Consider the following 19,132-nt stretch of genomic DNA (forward strand, 5'->3'; position numbering starts at 1 on the left):
CGAGTGCTGATACTTATTTTGGGAAAGTGCTCGCATTTTATAGTCAACCCTCACACATACACCTTTTTTTGAACCAGGCAGTGTCTTATGGGAGGTGTGAAGCAGTCTCTGTTGGAGGAGCCAAGAGGGATGCAGAGACATACACACCCACAGAAAATGAGTGATGATGATTCTAAACTGCCAAATGCTAGACAAGTAGGAGACCAGACAGATAGATAGATACCAGTCGTGTCATGGACAGCGAGAGACAATAAAGCCATCTGTACAGAGTAACGCGTCCTTTTTATCTATTAATAATACTTAATGTAAGAGCTCGGTGAAATATAAATTATACGTTATTATGTTGCTCTCAAGCTGTAATAATTCTTAGCTGGGCACTTTAAAGGTCCTATGAAATCAAATTTTCCAATGTTTATATAGCTGGAATTTCATTATGCGAAAATATTTGAACTAATATACAAGGGAATGTTTTTCTGACCTTAAACGTTAATAACTTGTTTTTAGCATTCTTGGCAATAAATGCCACTTTCTTCTGTTACTTTCTGGTGGTTTATTGGTAGCAATGAAAGAAGAAGACGGTTTTGAATAGAAATGTTGAAAGGTTCTGGGATTAATAGGTATTTAACCATACATTCATGAACCTGCACCGATAGCTGGATATCCAAAATCAAATTATAACTCTCCTGTAACTCTCCTGTTTCAGATTCATAACTACCACACTGCTGTGAACTTGGATTCAGACTTGTTGTATCTGATTAAACAGGAGAACAATGCTGTGGAAACGCTCATAGCCTGTGATGATCAAATGGTGGGCTTTGTCATATACTGTATTCAACACTTTATAATGTGTTTCCTCTTTTCCAAAACTTGCTTTGTGAAATCTTTAAAGTCTATTTCCAGACTGGCTGTTTGCACCACAGGAAGTCTGTCTGCTAACCAACTATGTGATCATGGTTCTGCTTCAACTTGTTCCTCTTTATTGTATTTTCACTTATTTTTTATACTTGTAGGATGCAGATTAATTCTCCTAAGTTTGCCTTTCTAGAACTTGATGCATTTCAAATTTTGGAGTGAAATAACTTTAATGACATTATTTGAATGTTGGTCTTGTTATGCCAGTTTCCCTATTTCTGCAGGTCCTTGTTTTTACACTGTTTTGTACTAAAATAATATTTTAAAATATTTTAATTTGTCTCCCACAAATGTCGTTTTGATAGCTTTAGTTGCGTTTTGATGCATTGTAACCAAAATCTGAAGATGATCACCCAGCTCCACCTAAAAGAAATTACCCTACAGATGATAGGGAAACTTCTGTTCGAGGTTTCCATAAGATTGTATAATGAAAAAGTATTATATACTGACCTTATTAATCAAAGAGTAGAGATCAGTAAAATAATTAACTCATATGTATACAGTAACAGTACACCCAGTTGAGGGGGAATCACCTCATCCGCTCAGCCTATAGTTTGTCGCAAATGTGAAAAGGTGGTGTGCAGTAGCTGTAAATAGGTTGTGTTTGTGGACTTCAAAAAATGTATTACATCCATTCTCTTACATTGTAAATAGTTTCTATGACACTCCCTTTGTGAAATGTTTTGATTTTTTATACGTTATAATTTGAGTAGTAAAAGTCCTTTTTAAATTCAATTTACAGTTCTGTTCTCTAAATAATCTCAGACTAAAAATAATCATACCATATAATGTAGGCTTTGATAAAATTGCATCTTTTAGACTGCAATATTACGTCTACATTTTCTTAATGGGTTAGTAGTATATTTCACTATACCCATTTAAGTCAATGACATAACTAATCTTGCATTTTATTGTCCAGAACGTTGCCGGCCAAAATGACTGATTTTCACTGACACTAGTGAGGCTGCCACACATCAGCATCAGCCCCGACGCCATCTGACCACCAACAGCAGGCCAGATGGGTGAATTGTCTTGCCCAAGGACACCACGACGGAGATGGATGGGTTGGAAGATAAACCATTACCTTCTGGACCACAGTCCACCCATAACAACCCCAAACTAATTCTCACAACTAAGATAACATATCCATGTCTGTCTTTTTTTCTTTAGAGAAACTGAAAAAATGAACATCAAGAATAATCCAAATCCATGAATAATCCAAATGTTACTATAATAATTTCAGTTCACTTGTATTTATTATGTCAAGTATATATATAATGCCTTTAGTTTCTGAGCTTTAAAACACTCATTTTCGCCTTTAAAGAGCCCTTTTTTATAGCCCTTCTAGATGTTTATTTGAGCATTAAAGAACCTTCTTTTCTTCTACAAACCTTCATGTTATCAGGTGAAGAGATCAAATACACCACTTTGATTTACAAAACTTCAAATAACAAATCCCAATCTCTCCAACATGGTTTAAGCCATTCTTTCTGGTAATGTTCTAATACAGCAACTTAATTTTACTAATATTTTGTTAATATATTAAAATATTGGAGACAAGGTTAAGTCATACAAATAAATATGATATCTTTATAAGGGTTAAGCATGGCACACTTAAGATTCAGCATTTGGAAAATCTTGTAAAATTTTGCATCACTTAAATTCCCTTCATACATATGAATTACCTTTAATAGGAAAAGCAATAATACATTGGGTTGAACTTGAGCAATATTGATTTAGCAAGACGCTGCGGTAATTTTACAGAGCAAAACACCACAAGAGTCCCAGCTAGCTTTAGAAGAAGTGTTTGTTTTTTGTTATAGATACACACACACACACACACACACACACACACACACACACACACACACACACACACACACACACACACAATTCTTCTTACCCATAAATCTACTTGATTTAGTGAAAAACTCAACATACCTCAACAATGGTGGTTTTGGCTGCCTTGCACATGGGTTGGTTAAAGTTTCTGGCTGTCTTCCTGCAAAAACAAAAGCAAGGCATATTATTATTACTTTTTTTAATGCCTTGTAGATTTGTATGCTATCCGACATTTAGATTCAGCTGGAAAAGAACATGAGAAGACTGCCCTCTAGGGGAACAAAAAAAAAAATACTAGAAACTGATTAGTGCACTCAAGTGAAAAAAAGCTAAAATTATTTATTTTATTCTGAGTGAGGGATCTACCAAAGCCAGTGAAATACTTTAAGACAACGGTCATTCTAGGAGGCACATAAGGGACTTCATAAATAGTATTTCTAATTCCTGACAACATATTTTTATAAAAATGCATAGTAAAATACTTAATATACTTAATACTTAATAAATAGCTTTCTTAGAATAGAAGCCCCAGCATATTTCTTAACTATAAATAAAGAAACTACAGTACGTAAGCATATTAGACTCAAAACAGAAACTTGATCGACACTTTTACAACAAGGTACGAGAAAACAGTAAAGCAACATGTACAAGGGCTAAAACTAATAAATACCAATAATGAATGTGTACAAACCAGTTTGCAAACACTGCAAAACAGGGCTGATAAATGGCTGACAGCCTGCATGACTGCAATACATTAGCATTACTCAATGTGGGTCCTGACACTACCAATATTACTATATATACTAGTCTGAATAAATAAGCAAAAGCTAAGCTGATGTGGGTGCAAAAAGGATAGGTTAATGATGGTTTCTATTTCCCTAGTTCCATTTTTCCAATGAAAATACAGCTTGAACATACGAAATGTACAATCACACTAAGCTCAAACTAATGACAAGAAAAGCAGGCTTATTCAAGTATTTTGTTTTCCTTTCAATTAGTTTTATATTTACCTAAAAACAATGTTCCCTGCCTTGTCAGCTTTCCATGCCTTGATCAGGGCAAAATCCCCAGTGATAGCCTTTTCCATAATATAGTGTCTGCCATTGAACTCCCGCACCTGTAGACAAACACAACCACAAATAAAAAGGATAAAAATTCAGACTATCATATAGTCCAGTAAACTAAAGCCCACACCATTGTAAAACATAACATTGTAATATCACAATAAATTATGTTGTGATTTATTGTGCAATTTATTAACACACTTTTTTATTGTTAAAACTGTGGAGACAAAAGTTAAGCTAATTTAAACTTGATACAGAGGAAAATAAAAAGAACATTTATGAAATTAACAAATGTACAAAAGCTGCATGATGCAGTTTGTAGCACTGTTGCCTTACAGCAAGTCCTTATTTAGCATATCAAAGAGTGTAAATAAATAATCTAACATGAAGAAAAATATGTGGCGGCCCAAATTATTTATAAGTCTAGGCTTCCAGAACAATAAAACCCACCGGTTTGTAACAGCCATGCTATCCAATATGCACACAGCTCATGCACATTAAAGCAAATGTTCAGAGCACTGCACAATGCTCCATGGGACATTTTATTTTTGCTTTTTTGGTTTTATATATTGCCCCAATCAGAGAGGCATGTTCTGATTGGCACAGGTAGGAAAGGATATCCCTGATTCAGAAATCCAATAATTTATCAATCATACTTTCTGTTTGAACTCACTTACGGGTGACAGAACCAAACATAGAAACCAAAAATAGAACCAAGGTAAGGTGATAAGATAAAGAGCAGACATACGAGGCATTGGCAAAATAATCACTTCACTGGTTTATTGTTTTATTTAAAGTCTACAATCAGTTCAATCATGCAATGGCGCAATCATCGAGTGATCTGTGTCCAAATGCAGAGAGACGCTCCCCTCTGAAAGAGTGGAATAGGATCCACTGCTCTTCCGCAGTCAGTGGAACCCAGGAAGAAGTGTTAAGAGTGGAGGGAGTTTTTTTCACTCACTAGAAATCCTCATTCAATTGAAAAAGCCTCCCCCCTCCAAGCATTTTATAAGAAATTTAATCTTGAATGCAACATGAGACACAAGCAAAAGCAGAAGAAGCACATTAGAGTCAACAGTCTTACCTCTCTCGCTTCGCTAGCGATTGCAATGCTGCCATCTTTGTTGTACTTAATAGGAGAGCCTCCCTCTTGGATCAGAGTACCATAACCGGTGGGTGTGAAGAAGGCTGGAACACCAGCACCTCCTGCCCTGATTCTCTCTGCAAGAGTCCCCTTTGGAAAAGAAGCGAGCAATTAAATTATTTTGAAAAAGAAGATTTCAGATTCCAAAGAATTGTTTGAAACAACAGGAACATTTTGTTATTTCATTTCAAATGGTCATTAACCTTTATTGTTTACTTGATAAGGCATGTGTTTTATTATTATATTTTCAACGCAACCTGTGGCGTAAGCTCCACTTCCAGCTCTCCGGACAAATACTGCCTCTCAAACTCGGCATTCTCTCCAACGTATGAGGAAATCATCCTTTTGATCTGCTTGGTTTGCAGCAATAGGCCCAGGCCAAAGTTATCCACTCTAGTAACAATAAGAAATAAACAAAAACAACATAAAAAATGACTTGGAATAGATTTAATTTTCCTTGTAGATTTTTTGGTAAGCATGTATAGATATGTTGTAATCTCAATGTATCCTTCAACACGATTATTATGAAATCTAATACTTTTATTTTCTTTCCTATAATAAAATCCGTATCCTGAAGAAATATAATAATCATAATAATGACAACAACAATATGAATAAACAATCCCTTACCAAAACATTAGACAACAAAAGGTGGCAGAGGTTATACAGTAGAGCCCTACACTCAAGCGGGAGTCCTGCGGGACAAATATTGAAAGCTCATTGCGGGTGCGGGCGGGAGGGAGAGCACACAGTGCGGGTGGTGATAAGCGGCAGTCCCGTGAACTAAAAACGCGTTTTAAAATGTAAAATAAATTCATAAATTATCAGTCTATGTCTATCATATATACCGTAATTTTCGGACTATAGGCCGCGACTTTTTCCCCATATTTCGACCAGTTTTCGACCTTGCGGCTTATATAACAATGCGGCTTATCTATGGACTTTTAAAGCTAACGGCCACTAGGGTAATACGGTACCTAAATCTATGGATTTTACCATCCACCATGTTGACGTCACATTTGCTTCAACACACAAGTAGCTGCGCGCGCGGGAATAAGGACATCCTCCGGAAGCAAACTCTGAGAAAGAATGACATTGTGAGCGCAGGACAGTTTGTGTGACATCCTCATTATGGAAAACAAACGTTGAAATGCATATGATGCAGGTTTTAAGTTAAAGGCAGTCAATTTGCCAGTAAACGAAGGAAATCGAACCGCTGCACGTAACCTTGGAATCAACTAGTCAATGTTGAGACGTTGGAAACGCCAGCAGGAAGAACTGTCTCAATTCAACTGTGTTGAAATGTTAATAAATAGGAGCTTCCCCAATCAGTTGCCTCTTTCCCGACAATCCTCTCTGTGCACGAACCATATGGTAATTAAACATAAAAAACCTGCGGCTTATAGTCCGGTGCGGCTTGTATATGTAGAAATCATGCAATTTAGCTTCTGCGGCTTATATTCAGGTGCAGCTTATAGTCCAAAAATGACGGTATAAAAATCACAATGTGTAGGGTGGGGCTCAATCATACGGTGTTTAAAATTATTAATTATAACTTATTATATTTTTATTTCATACGTGAACGTGATGATGAGTGGCATATAAGATTATGCACGATATATTATTCTTAATATCCTCAGTAGATTTTGGTAGGTTAGTTGGGTAGTGCTGTGAAGCAGCAGCTCGTGCCACCTAACGAGCGTCATGTACTATGCGGTGAAGATCGGCCAGTAATGTGCTCAGCTAAGCACAGCGCGTTTAATTCCTCAAACTAATTGCACGAATTGCCTTGAGCAGTAGGCGAACATCGAAATCATGCAGGAATTGCGGGCGGGAGCGGGACAAACTGTTACATGTGCAGGCGGGGGCGGGACTAAAAATCATAATTCTTTGCGGGAGCGGGCGGGCGCCGGACTGCAAAATCTGTCCAGCGCAGGACTATTATACAGTTTAAAATTCTATAATTTTAAAGGAAAAACTTCTGTGTTAAATCACTTTAGAAAGCACTGAAAAGGTCTACAAAGTCAGAAAAAAATGTACTGTATTATCTGGACTATAAGCTGCGGCCACAAAATTTTTTGAAAAATCTGGAAATGTACATGTTTAAGCCGCTGATATCTACTGAACTGTCTCCCTCCAAACCTGTAGGGGGAGCTCTACATATAGACCCTGGAGTAGGGACAAAGAAGAACGCTAGACGCTGTAAGATACTTGGCCGTTTCTCAATATGTGTTCTTGAGCGTTCTCGTGTGCTCGTGTACTCGTGACACGTCATCAGCCTCAGCCCGAGTACCGTTCCAATTCTCAAGAACGCCAGATCGAGAACGCATCAAATCCCCGGATGTTGTTCTCACCCCGCCCTCTTTATCGAGCATGCATCAGAGCAGACTTGTGCGTTCTTCAGACTGACCGCTTTCCCAGAATGCCCCGCGGCCGCAGCTTGTTTCGAGACAGCGCTCACAGTGTTAAGTTAAACATTCCCTTTTCTGCTGCTGTTGTTCTTCAAAAGTACGATTTGAAATCGTTTGAGGCGATAACATTATACATTGAAGCCTCCCTGTGTGGTCTGTTTACAGAGTTAGTGCGAAATTAAAAAAAAAAGTCAGACGTTGAGCGGACCAGAGTGACCAGCAGACCTCCGAGGGTAACCGCAGCCAGGGCTAAATTTACCCCGTCTGTAGTGCACTTCTCTCGGTCTAGTTATGTGTGAACTACCGCTCGTTCTGATGGCGGTTTTTTGCGGTTTGCGGTAATTTTTTTTAATGTTTTTTAAGCTTTAGAAATTAAAAATATTGTTTTCAAAATGTTTTGTGTAGGGAATAAATAGTTTTGACTGTTAAAGAAATGCTAAACAACGTTGCCTGTGATGACGTCACGAGTACACTTCTGCTCCAATACACATACGTGCTTGCGTGCTCGCGTTCTCGTCAAGTCCGATCTTCCTGCGTTCTCGCCAAGAACGGACTTGACGAGAACGCGAGTATGTACTCGCATTCTCGTGAATTGAGAAACGCCCTTAGCTCGCAGCAGTAAGAGCTTCTACTGAAAGATGGGGCTTCTTAGGTTCTTTATTTCACCTTTGCCATCTCTTCAATGGTTCAGCAGCTTTAACACGGCAGATAAATGTCAAAATGTGTGAATTTGGGAGATTTGTTCTCCACCACACCTGCTGTTAGCATGTTCTTTTGCTAAATGAAAATTAGCCCCTTATTATTTCATTTCCAATTTTGACTTCCCCCTCTAGGGGTTAGGAAAAATCCACAGAAGAGCCGGATCTTCTTATAATGGTATAATGGTTATAATGATTCAAAGCGTTTGAAAAAAATCAGTGGCTTATAGCAAGGAAAATACGGTATTAGATTATTATTCCTATTATGTAATTCCTAATACTTGTGTGGCATTTTCCCCCCTATATTATAAGAAAATACAAACCCAAGACTTTACAAAACATATTTTCTTCTTCTGTTTAACATATCTGAATATATAACTACCAGACTTCATATATTCACATCCAGAGGGTACACAGACACTCACCCTGCATTGTTACTGACTGCAGTAAGGCCCTTTACACCAGTCTTCAGCAAACTGTTGATCAGATTTTCCGGTATACCGCATAACCCAAAGCCTAGGTTGAAAAACACCAGAGATTTCATTATTACATTACACATAAAAGAAGAGCAACAAACCAGCAACAACAGCAGCAGATAACTGTGTGAAAGGTGAAGTATGGTGATCTAGTTGAACTTTCACCTAGAATATCTGGAACATGTCAAATTTGTAGGGCAAATAAACAAATGATGCTGGTCTCTTGGACAATTACAAATCACACGCAGAAACCCAAAGTCCAAGTACCCTGAATGACGGCATTGAAAAGCTAACTCCTTTACATAAACCCACGTCAGATAATCATGAGCATGGATGTACTGGTCGTATGGGGGTTTAAAAAACATCTTTACCAAATCTATTGCTTTAAGGTGAAGATTTTAGAAGAAAAGCAAGAGGTTTGAATTAATGGTTGATTTTTTTTAATCAGCAGAAGTTTAAAATGTATACATATCAGCTCAAATGTTTTCATGCACGCTGCACTGATATTTGGGTTGTAAGGCGTGTGACTTTTTATTTACATCATAGCATTGTATTGGATGGATATCTTACTAATCTTCTTGATCAGAATTGGGCCATTTCAGAGTGTTTATCTATCCTTAACCAGTTAAATCTGTGTCTGCCCAAAACTCCAAAATAATTAACCAAAAATCCACATCCATGTGAAGAAACTAAGGAAATAAAATTAATTCAATTTAATCCTGGCAAGAAGAGAGCTCAGGTATACACAATCGCAGCATGGTTCAAATTATACAGTCTTTTAAAAGGACAAAAAAAAAGGATGAAATTTATGAGTCTTATGAGGGTATGCAAACTCAATGTGGAAATTATGTTTCGTCATACTGCAGTTTATATCACTGCTCTAGATTGGAAATCCTTTAGCCAGAAGTGTGACACAGTGGAAAATGTTCAACAATGTCACTGAGCTTGACTATAAATAAGAGCTAAGGAATCTGTTCATGCTTAGTGTTTGGATATCATTAAGCCAGCATTCTAAAGCTAACAACACTTTAAAGTTGCAATTGAATATATACTTTCAGTTTCGCTTTCTTATTTTAGTACAATACATATTGGCAAATATTGTGTGCAAGTGAAGCCCTTTAATAAGTGTAGACATCTCTTTTTTTTTTTTCTTCATTTTATTTTATGCTAAATATTACCTCCAACCAGAACAGTGGATCCATCTGGAATATCCTTTACTGCCTCTGTTGGATCTGAGTAAAACTGTGACCCTCTCAGGCTGGAGGTGGAGAAGTAGCAACCACAAGTCTGCAGAAAAGAGAAAGGGATTTTTGTTTTAAGTACATAAACAAGATAGAAGAGCAGCACATTGTGTTAAAAATATGGTGCAAAATGAAACAACCTTATTAGACCTAAAGCATCATCTATACAATTTGATGGCCGTCCAGTAGACAGCCAGTAACTACGTACCATAACAGAGAGACGTTACTACAAATGAGCACAACCTCCAAGCATATAGATGAGAAGTTCAGTGGAAGGATAAACGTGGAAGGAATCAGGGATTATTAGGGAGTTGAAGGTATTGCCAAGAAAATTCTGTTCAAGTGTGTGCAATCAGTCAATGCTTCTGCAGTCACTGCAAGGAAAAATAATGTAATGTCACTGCCTTTATTGTCCCACAATGGGGAAATTCACTCTCTCCATTTAACCCATCCACATGGGGAGCAGTGGGCTGCCATTGTGTGGCGCCCGGGGAGCAGTGTGGGCTTAAGGATTTTGCTCAGGAACCCAGAGTGGAAGCTATGGGGATCAAACCAGGTACTTGCAACCTTCTCATAAGACATGCACATTGCTCTAATTCACTAGGCCAAGACTACTCAGAATATATAGTTATAGTTAGTTAAGCCTCTGATAACGTCAGAAGCATATTACCGAGACTGAGCAGAGAAGAAACTACACAATGGCCACTACCCTAAAGTACAGTTTGAACTTAAGGGAAGGGTGGAGAGACACAGAGTCCAACTACTCTATAGGTAAAGTGTAAAGTTTCTTCCATGAATGTAACTTGTCATCTTTAGGTGTTATCCCACTAAGTTTGATCAACTGTAAATGCATTGTAGCCATGCTGCCCCTGGTTATTTAAAACACATAATGCTCATCTTTTGTTGACAGACTTTGTGTTTTTTTTTGCTTGTTTTGCCCCCCCCCAAGCAGGATTTGGCACAGACAAAGGCATGAACAGCTGAGTTATAATGACAGTATCACTGTGCCTGACTGGTTGGGGAAACTAAACTGACCTTAGACCTATTTGGAATACATGACATATTACTGAGATGTAGATGGAAAAAAAAAAAAAAACAATGGAAAGAAGCCAATGCCTGCCCCCCAATATGATATGCATGGAGGCAGAATTATGCTTTTTAAACAATCCCTGTGCTCACTGAACCTTTGTGAATGTTACATTTTAAATTGAATTACTGGATCAAAATATTTTTTCTAATTTATAATCTATGTAGCGGGTTCGTTTTATTTTGATTTTTTTTTTTTTTTTTTATCTGCACACCTTTTTTAGGTTTTCATTTTACACAACCAAACATCCCCAGGTAAAAAAAAAAAAAAATTAAACAAAAATGTAATCAGGAGCTCATAACTTTTAGATACCACATCAACATAGTAAACAGAGCCCCAGCCGGCTGGGATATACGGAAGAGGATTAGGGTCTCTGAAAAAATTAAAAAAGTTAACTGATTTTTAAATATTATTTCAGTATAATGTCAGAAAAATTCTGACTTTAATCTCAGAATTCTGACTTTTTTCCCCCTCAAAGTTCTGATTTCATACAGGCTAAACTAGCTCTCTTGTTTTAATCACTGTCTGCTCTTCCATTAATGAAAAAGCATCACCAAGGATCTCTGTGGCACGTAAAAAGTCGCCATATTCCATCATTTTTCCACCAATGTGTAACTGGCCCTCTCAAACAACTCGTGAAGCTCAGTGCTCCCACATCTCTTCCTTCATGGTGCCCAGCTACATTAAGATCCAAAATTCTGAGATCAAAGTCAGAATTCTGCAAAAGTCACAATTCTGAGATGAGAGTCACAATGCAGAATTCTGGGATCAAAGTCAGAATTCTGGGATCAAAGTCAGAATTCTGGGATCAAACAGAGATTAAACTCAGAATCTCTCTCTCTCAGAATTCTGAGATCAAAATCAAAATTCTGAGATCAAACTCATAATACTGAGATTAAACTCTCAGAATTCTGAGATCAAAGTCAGAATCTCTCTCTTTCTCTCTCTCAGAATTCTGAGATTAAATTTAGAATCCTGAGATTGAAATCGGAATTTTTTCCCATATTAAACCGAAATAATATTTAAAAATCTGCTAACTTTCCCCCCCCCCCAGTAGCCCTAATCCTCTACTGTAGGAATAGGTTATGGTTTTATTGTAACTTTAATAGCAGGCTTGCGTTTTCAGAAACTCGACTGCAAAATGTGTCGTTTACCACTTTGCATGTTATCTAGTTTATACAGTAGCTAAGAAAACGAGAAGCAGAGATAATCCACGCAAGGTTAAACTGCAGATAAAAACATCGATAACAATCTGCGAGAACTTCCGTGCAGGGACAAAATACGACGGATGTTATCTCGAAGACTCCTGCACGACATAGAAAGATAATCCATGACATCTTTTACTTGCACTATACATTAAGGTCAGAGTTCATTTACAGACCTTATTGAGCTGGAGGCCGGCCCAGTTTAATCTGGCTCTGCGGTCACCTCCGAGGTTTCTGAAGAGGATACTTTCTGCTCTGCAAAATGCTTTTAGTGTCGCCATCTTTAGGTTTTACACACAGGGTCAGAGATGTGGAGCGCTATAAGGACGCTGAATGTGACTAAAAGCCCGACGACATGAGTCTGCGTCCCTGAACGCACCTCACAAAGGGGGGCGTTTTAAAGGCATGACCCTTTCATTTAATGTTAACCCTTACACCACCGGTCTGCTGCTGCTTTGCAAATAATAAACCCGACAGTAATTTACCTTAAACCTAGTTTCATTAGACAGTTTGAATAAATATATGCCATAGTAAACATGTGTTTATTAACTTTGTTTTGGATTCGCCGCTTATGCACACTAAAAGTCAAAAATTAGAAGAACAAACCCTTTATGGTTGTACTCAATGCTGCCACCATGTTGTGTGTGGCACTGTTGTGGAAATACAAGAGTTTCCATTAGCAGTTGTGTGGTTGTGTGTGATTGCGTTCATGATCCAAGTGAATGCAATTAAAAAGAGAGAAACACAATCAAAGATTGTTTCACAGAAGTTAATTTAAAAGCCTTTTCCAAACTTCAATGAGTCCAAACTTTCTCTGCAGTTCCCATATTAAGAAACTAAATAAGAAGTCTAATTTAATTCAGTTTCGATTTAAATATTTACAAAATCATTTCACGCACACAAGAAGAGGCAAAAATAAATACATAATATCCGTTAAGGGACAAACAATGCCTATTTAATTTCCACAGAGTTGACAAACATACGAATTTTCATATAAAATAAAATAAAAAACTTGCATCAGACCCATTTTTCCTATAATATTCAATCACTATTCAGAATTGCATTCTCCCACTTCATGCACTTACTTCGTTTTATTGTTTATATAGATGGCTGTCTTTTTCTGTGTACAATCTTTCCTAACATATTGTATTTATTTTATCGGATTCCTTTAATATCTGTACATAAATTAAATTTCACTTACCTTAAATGCTTATTTAGCCTTTATTTTTATTTCATTTGTCTTATTAGAGACAAATGGAAGTCTTTAATTTTTTTATACAAATAGTTGAACTAAATAAAGTGGAGTCAAATTTGGGTATTGCAAACAAATAATATTGCATTTTTGTTGAGAATTTTAAAATGACAAGAACAACTGTTGAAGAGCATTGACTGGGAGATGAGTGAAACAAAATCTACCCAAACCTGTAAGAAACAATTAACATATTTACATCCCAAGCTTCATCTTTAGAAGTCCATCTGATTGTGTGGCAATCCAAAGTTTTTTCTCCCTAGCAATGATGATATCTGCCTGCTTTTGTCTATTTTGGCAAATGTTCATGCACAAGAAAAGAATTTGATGTCTGCTGAGGAAGGATTCAAGAATGGATACAATTAATTTTGCCTTTAAAGCAGATTGACATTTCAAAGAAAAATATAAAAAAATTAAATTTTCCTCTCGGAAATGACACAAAAAATTAAAACGTTCTTAAAATGAATAACGTAACTTGCAACATATTATTTTATCCGTTATGTTTTTAACTTGTAATTTTATTTAATTGCAAGAAGAAAAAACAGAAAGCCAGTAACATATAGCAAAGAAAAGACTTGGAAGGGCCATTTTTTAGAGCTGTCAAAATTAATTTAATAAATGAATATACCATGTACTTGCTGGAAAAAAATACACCAAAAATTAAAAAGAAATTTATATCATTTACTCTTTTTTTAACAAGGGAGACCTACTTTAATATTTAAATTTAAGGTGAGTTACAGATCTCTTTTCAAAAGCAGTTGGACTACTGTGCATTTCACATTTAAATTTATTTTTTAAAAGCTCATTGTTGAGTTAGAAAATCTTTTTAAAAACAAAACCCTTTGCGCAGTTTTAATATGCTATATTTCAAAGCTTCTGCCCCCTCAGGGTGTTAAACCTGACATTTTGTCCCTTTATGGCAATAGATTTGAACACCACTTACCACTCACAATATGGCGTACTCACTGACGGGAGACCAAAAACGTCGACGTTTCGATGGCGTCGTGGTGACAGTACCCAAAGCGGTTTACGTTCTGCAGTAACCGCCTGCTCACGTGACGCACACTTCACGTAGTCATGGCAGACGACTACAGGCGACAAGATTTTGAGTTGGAAAGGAGAATATTTGAGCTGGACAATAAATGTTCATGTCTCCGAGCTGAAAAGCAAGGTCTCTATTAGGCATCTTGTTCTATTATTTATGAGTTGTAACTGTCCTAAATAGTTTATTTATAGAAGAGGAACAATTTTCCTGTGTTGTTTAGCCAAGAAGCTAACCAACGAACGTTAGCTTGCAGCCATAGCAACAACTGTTGTCTTAAACTGCTGTTTGACAACTTATTTATTGTTATTTTGAACTAACCCGCATAGCACCAACTTTATAATAGATATTACTGTTTAAGTCGTGGTGTTTTTCGTATTTACTGTTATTTTGGTTAATGATAAACATTAAATCTTGACTTAAGGTTTTAGTTTTTTATACTAATGACTTTAAATTGGAGTGTGTATGTGAATTGCGTATAGCTGTTCACATGTCCTAATAATAAAACCAAACAAGCACGATCACGGTAGATAAAACGTGCTTGCAAAACATATATCCTTAAATCTAGTTACTATGCTGCCAATGCTAAAAAACACCCCTTTTGAAGAGTGCTGGGTGTCAAGACCCATTCTTAATGTTATGTCTATTCTGTAAATACTAATGTAATTTGATCTTCTTTCTTTCCATAGATGATGACTATTTGCAGAATGCATCTGCTGTGCTAGAGAAATTGAAAGGCTTCTACAGACAAGGAGGAGAAAGCTTTAACATTTCCAAGCTCCTGCAGGATTACACACAGGTTTTTGTTTTTTCACTCACTAACCCATTACTCACTAAATGCTACTAATAAATTGTTGTGAAGCTTAAACTTGATCAAGTACAGATTTGTTAGCTCTTTATCCCAGGTTTCAGGTTTAGCCAGAGCTTTTCTTTGTGGGTTTTAGGATTTCCTCCTCATGCATAATTGAGTTATTATAGGGTGCTCCAGCTGCCTCTTGATTACTTGTTCTCTCTCTAAATTACCATTTGGTATCACATACACCCATACTATATATCCTGTATGTGTTTTTGTTGGCCCTGTAATCATGAGCATGCATTTCAAGGGATAAATGTAAAACATTTGACAAACAGTGAAATGATCAAATTATATCTGACCCTAACCATCTATCCATAGTACGTTTTCTCACACTTGCCAAATGGCAAGACATTTTTCAGTGAGAGTCGATTAAGTTGAACTCTCTTTGGCACCAATAATTGATGTTAGTCCATTGTAATAACAAGGGTTTGGGTTCTGCAATAACAATAATAAAAAAGATTTGAAACACAACAAATAACACGTATTTGATTAGAGAAATTGCTCAACTTCAGAATAATTTTAGGAACCTTCCGGGAGGAGATGGACAATCCTTGATTTTGTGATTTTGTGTTTCATTTTCAAATTATCTGTGTAATTCGAGCAACTGCTATCTTAAAGATTTATTTTTTTTTTAAATCAACTCTTACTTGTATAAATGTATGTAGACATTGCTGGGGGTTTCCCCCAGATAAACGTTGCATCAGTGCAGAGATGCTATTTACTGGGTAAAGGTCCTGTAGGGGTCTAGTTTATTTGAGTAGGTCCGAGTTATAAGTCGCCCATAGATTCATACTTGCCCACACTTAGCACCCACAAATATTTTGAATATAAACAAAACAGCATTAACTGGATGAAGTTGAAAGTATTTCTGTTGGGAAAAGGACATTTTAGCTGCAGCCACCCCTTGTTAGGCTTAGATGGTGCAAAGCGTGTTATGTTTTGCAACTAATCTACAAAAACAGTTGAAGAAAAATTTGAGCATGATTATAAAGGGATTTAAAGAGAAAAGCCATGTTTTTGATACAAAAATCCCTTTTACTTCAGTCTAAATCCTTGTTTGTTTGTTTTTTTGCAGAATCTACATCAAAGGCACATTCACATCAAAAAACACAGATTTTACTTACTTTTTCTAGATAAACAGGAAGAAGTCATTGTGCCGATTTTAATAAAAGAAACTATTAGCCTCACAGAGAAAATTAAAATCACTTCAGATATGTATAAATCTGGTTTAGTAAGGGCGTCTGTCTCAAGCTACTTACAGTTGTTTATCTATTAGCTTCTCAAGGCTTTTAAGTTAATTGAGCTTTTGTTGTAGAATTAGAACATTTATTTCTAATAGAGATTTTTGTTTTTTCTATGCAGGCGATACTTGACATCACTTTTTATGAAGAGAATCAACTGGTAGATCAGGAATTCCCTGAGGACTCCTCGCCGGTTAAGATCCAGCAGCTGCTGCAAGACTTGACTGAGCCAGAAGTTTTAGTGGGCAGACTGACACCTGGACAGGAGGTCAGCATGGTTTTCTTAGAGTTTTTTGGTTGTGTCTTATTCTACTGTCTTCTTCACGCATTCTGAAATGACACAGTCTATATGTGTAAGTGGTGGTCCTTAAAGCCCACTAAAGGTGAAGACACTATCATCTAATAAGAGCGTATTTCCATTGTGATTTAAGGCTGCTTCATTCTTTGATTGATTTTCAGAATCTCTGTAACATTATTTTGTACCTTTGCACCCTGAAACACGAAGCTATTCATGGGTTTTGGTCTTTGATAGGTGCAGTGTGTGTTGGGCACAGAGATGTTTGAGTGCCTCTACTGGAGACGTGGAGCTCTGCTGTACATGTACTGCCACACCCTTCATCAGCGAAAGCAATGGATAAAGAAAAACAAGGACACATTCATAAAGGTACCACACTCTAAATGGAGACTTCCTTTGAAAAGGATTCATACTCTGGGTGCCTTTTTACATTTTGTCACCCTGTACCCACAGAAATCATTGGGTTTTATTTGGGACTTTACTAAATAGACCTGTACAAACTAGGATTAAAGGGACAATTATACATGGCACTTCTACAACTCAAAATGGTGTGCTGTGCATTTGTATTTTCCACATTTAATGCTGATAATTTTTAAACAAAGCCCAGTTCCAGCTATAACATTGATATTAGGTAAACAGTCCATCTTCATGTTATTTAACCATAAACAGCTATATTAAGGCCAGAACAACAAGTTTGTTGACAAGAACAACAAAGACAAGTGTACAGTGGAAATAAATTTAATTGCAACAATTAGTTTATTAGTTTCCCATTGAAATGATGTGTAGTTGTAGCCAACCTTTACCCAGTTTCTTCAAGGAGAGTTTATATCAAACCTTTATTGGTGTATATAAATTGGTTATTAATGTCAAAACTCAAATATTTTTATTAAACTGTTGCAAGACTGATCTGGTCCACCTTTTTAAATTCAAGACCCCATGTTTATTATTTACAGGTGCTCCCATTCAGTCTGTGGATCCATTGCAAAGAAGGGAAAATGAAAGCCAGTCTTTGGTGTTGCTTGTAGAGACATAGCCTAATGGTCGCAACTCTTGGTGCTATCAAATCTTTCTACAAGCTTTGGCCGAGGAGGAGGAGCTGAATACATACCCCCCCCCCCTTCATTTTTTCCTTTGCATAAAAAAAAAAAAAATGGCAACCATGTATATCCGTTCTACTTCTACCCCCTTATTATTATAGTCATCCACTTTGTGCAAGGGCAAACACACAAATTCCAAGTAAAATGCAAAAAAGTTCCTCTCTATGATATAACCAAATCTGGAAAGGTCAAGGAGTAAAATCTCAAGTCCCTTGACTATTTAGTATGTCACTATAACGCTTTTGAGACTTTTCTCGTCATACCATGTTAAACTCAATACATTTTTTGATCCAGTGTATTCAGGAAGGCGTTCGATATTTGATGCGGATGCTACAAGTAAGAAACACAGTGAAGCTCAGCGATGGGGTGGTTCTTCATGAAGGCGCTACAGCAAGCATTTTATCTGAAGGTAAATATGTTCATCTCTGCCTAATAAAAACTTTACTCATGTTGTTTTTTTCTTCCTCACACGTTTACTCCGTTATGTTTTTTGAAAGGCATTTTTTCTGACACTCACCTTCTGACAATGATGTACATTGGAGAGATGTGTTTCTGGGCTGTGAAGTATGAGGACTGCAGCGGTGACTCCACAGAGCACAGAGAAGATCGCCTTCAGTTTCGGGACATCGGTACTCAGATACTGAACAAATACGTGCATGCCTGCGAGGGCCCTTTGCAGGGGCAGGGCTGGAATACAGAAAATGCCAAGGAAATCCTTAGTGTTTTAGAGTGAAATAAACTGCTCCTATGTAAAAGTTACCACCAGGCACAGGTCAGTGTTCAGTTGTGTCAAACCTAATAAATATGGAGCTCCATGAAAGGTGTTGTGTTGTAGAAGGTAAAAGAGGGGAACATGCAAGTTTATTTGAAGAAGAGGTCTGGATTTTCTTACACCCAAAGAATTTGGGTGTGGAGGGGGCCAGGAGCATGTGAATGTGAGTTTAGAAAATACTGCTGGAGGAAAAACGAAGGTGATAAAGAGAAGAAGCTCAGCAATTGTTTCTTTTCTGCTGACTAAGCAGAACTCATCCTGAATAGTGCTTGGAGCAGTTGTTTTGCTCTAAAGATGTTATAATTTTATTATTAATATTCAGAAGGTATTATTTAAATAAAATGACCATCTCTAATTTTAAAGGTTTGTTTCAGATTTAAAGATAATCTGGCAGGATATGTAACATTGCACGTAACATATTATTTATTGTTTTGTTGCAATTTTTTGTGTTTAAGGTGTAGTTGTGGCTAATATGTGTGTATAAAATATACACATAATAG

The 19,132-nt window shown here is 36.9% G+C and overlaps 2 protein-coding genes across 2 annotated transcripts in view; one reads left to right on the forward strand and one right to left on the reverse strand.

Moving 5' to 3' along the window:
* oxct1 (3-oxoacid CoA-transferase 1) overlaps positions 1–12,475 on the reverse strand; it is a 59,365-nt gene extending 46,890 nt beyond the window's left edge. Inside the window, exons 1-7 of the mRNA XM_015389157.1 lie at positions 12,257–12,475; positions 9,726–9,834; positions 8,497–8,587; positions 5,220–5,355; positions 4,903–5,052; positions 3,765–3,871; positions 2,854–2,914 (exon numbers count right to left, since the gene is read on the reverse strand). Of these exons, the coding sequence (XP_015244643.1) occupies positions 2,854–2,914; positions 3,765–3,871; positions 4,903–5,052; positions 5,220–5,355; positions 8,497–8,587; positions 9,726–9,834; positions 12,257–12,361 (759 nt within the window). The 5' untranslated portion in view covers positions 12,362–12,475. The remainder of the gene's footprint in view (positions 1–2,853; positions 2,915–3,764; positions 3,872–4,902; positions 5,053–5,219; positions 5,356–8,496; positions 8,588–9,725; positions 9,835–12,256) is intronic.
* A 1,915-nt stretch (positions 12,476–14,390) lies between these two features.
* LOC107093846 (chromosome unknown open reading frame, human C5orf51) lies at positions 14,391–18,680 on the forward strand. The gene is made up of 6 exons (XM_015389148.1): positions 14,391–14,500; positions 15,061–15,170; positions 16,590–16,736; positions 17,001–17,132; positions 18,155–18,269; positions 18,358–18,680. Exons 1-6 carry the CDS (start codon positions 14,407–14,409, stop codon positions 18,591–18,593), a joined length of 834 nt encoding a protein of 277 aa, XP_015244634.1. The 5' UTR covers positions 14,391–14,406; the 3' UTR covers positions 18,594–18,680.
* The last annotated feature ends 452 nt before the right edge of the window (positions 18,681–19,132 follow it).

This window comes from Cyprinodon variegatus, unplaced genomic scaffold, assembly GCF_000732505.1.
Source record: "Cyprinodon variegatus isolate N-32 unplaced genomic scaffold, C_variegatus-1.0 Scaffold450, whole genome shotgun sequence".
Lineage (NCBI taxonomy): Eukaryota > Metazoa > Chordata > Actinopteri > Cyprinodontiformes > Cyprinodontidae > Cyprinodon > Cyprinodon variegatus.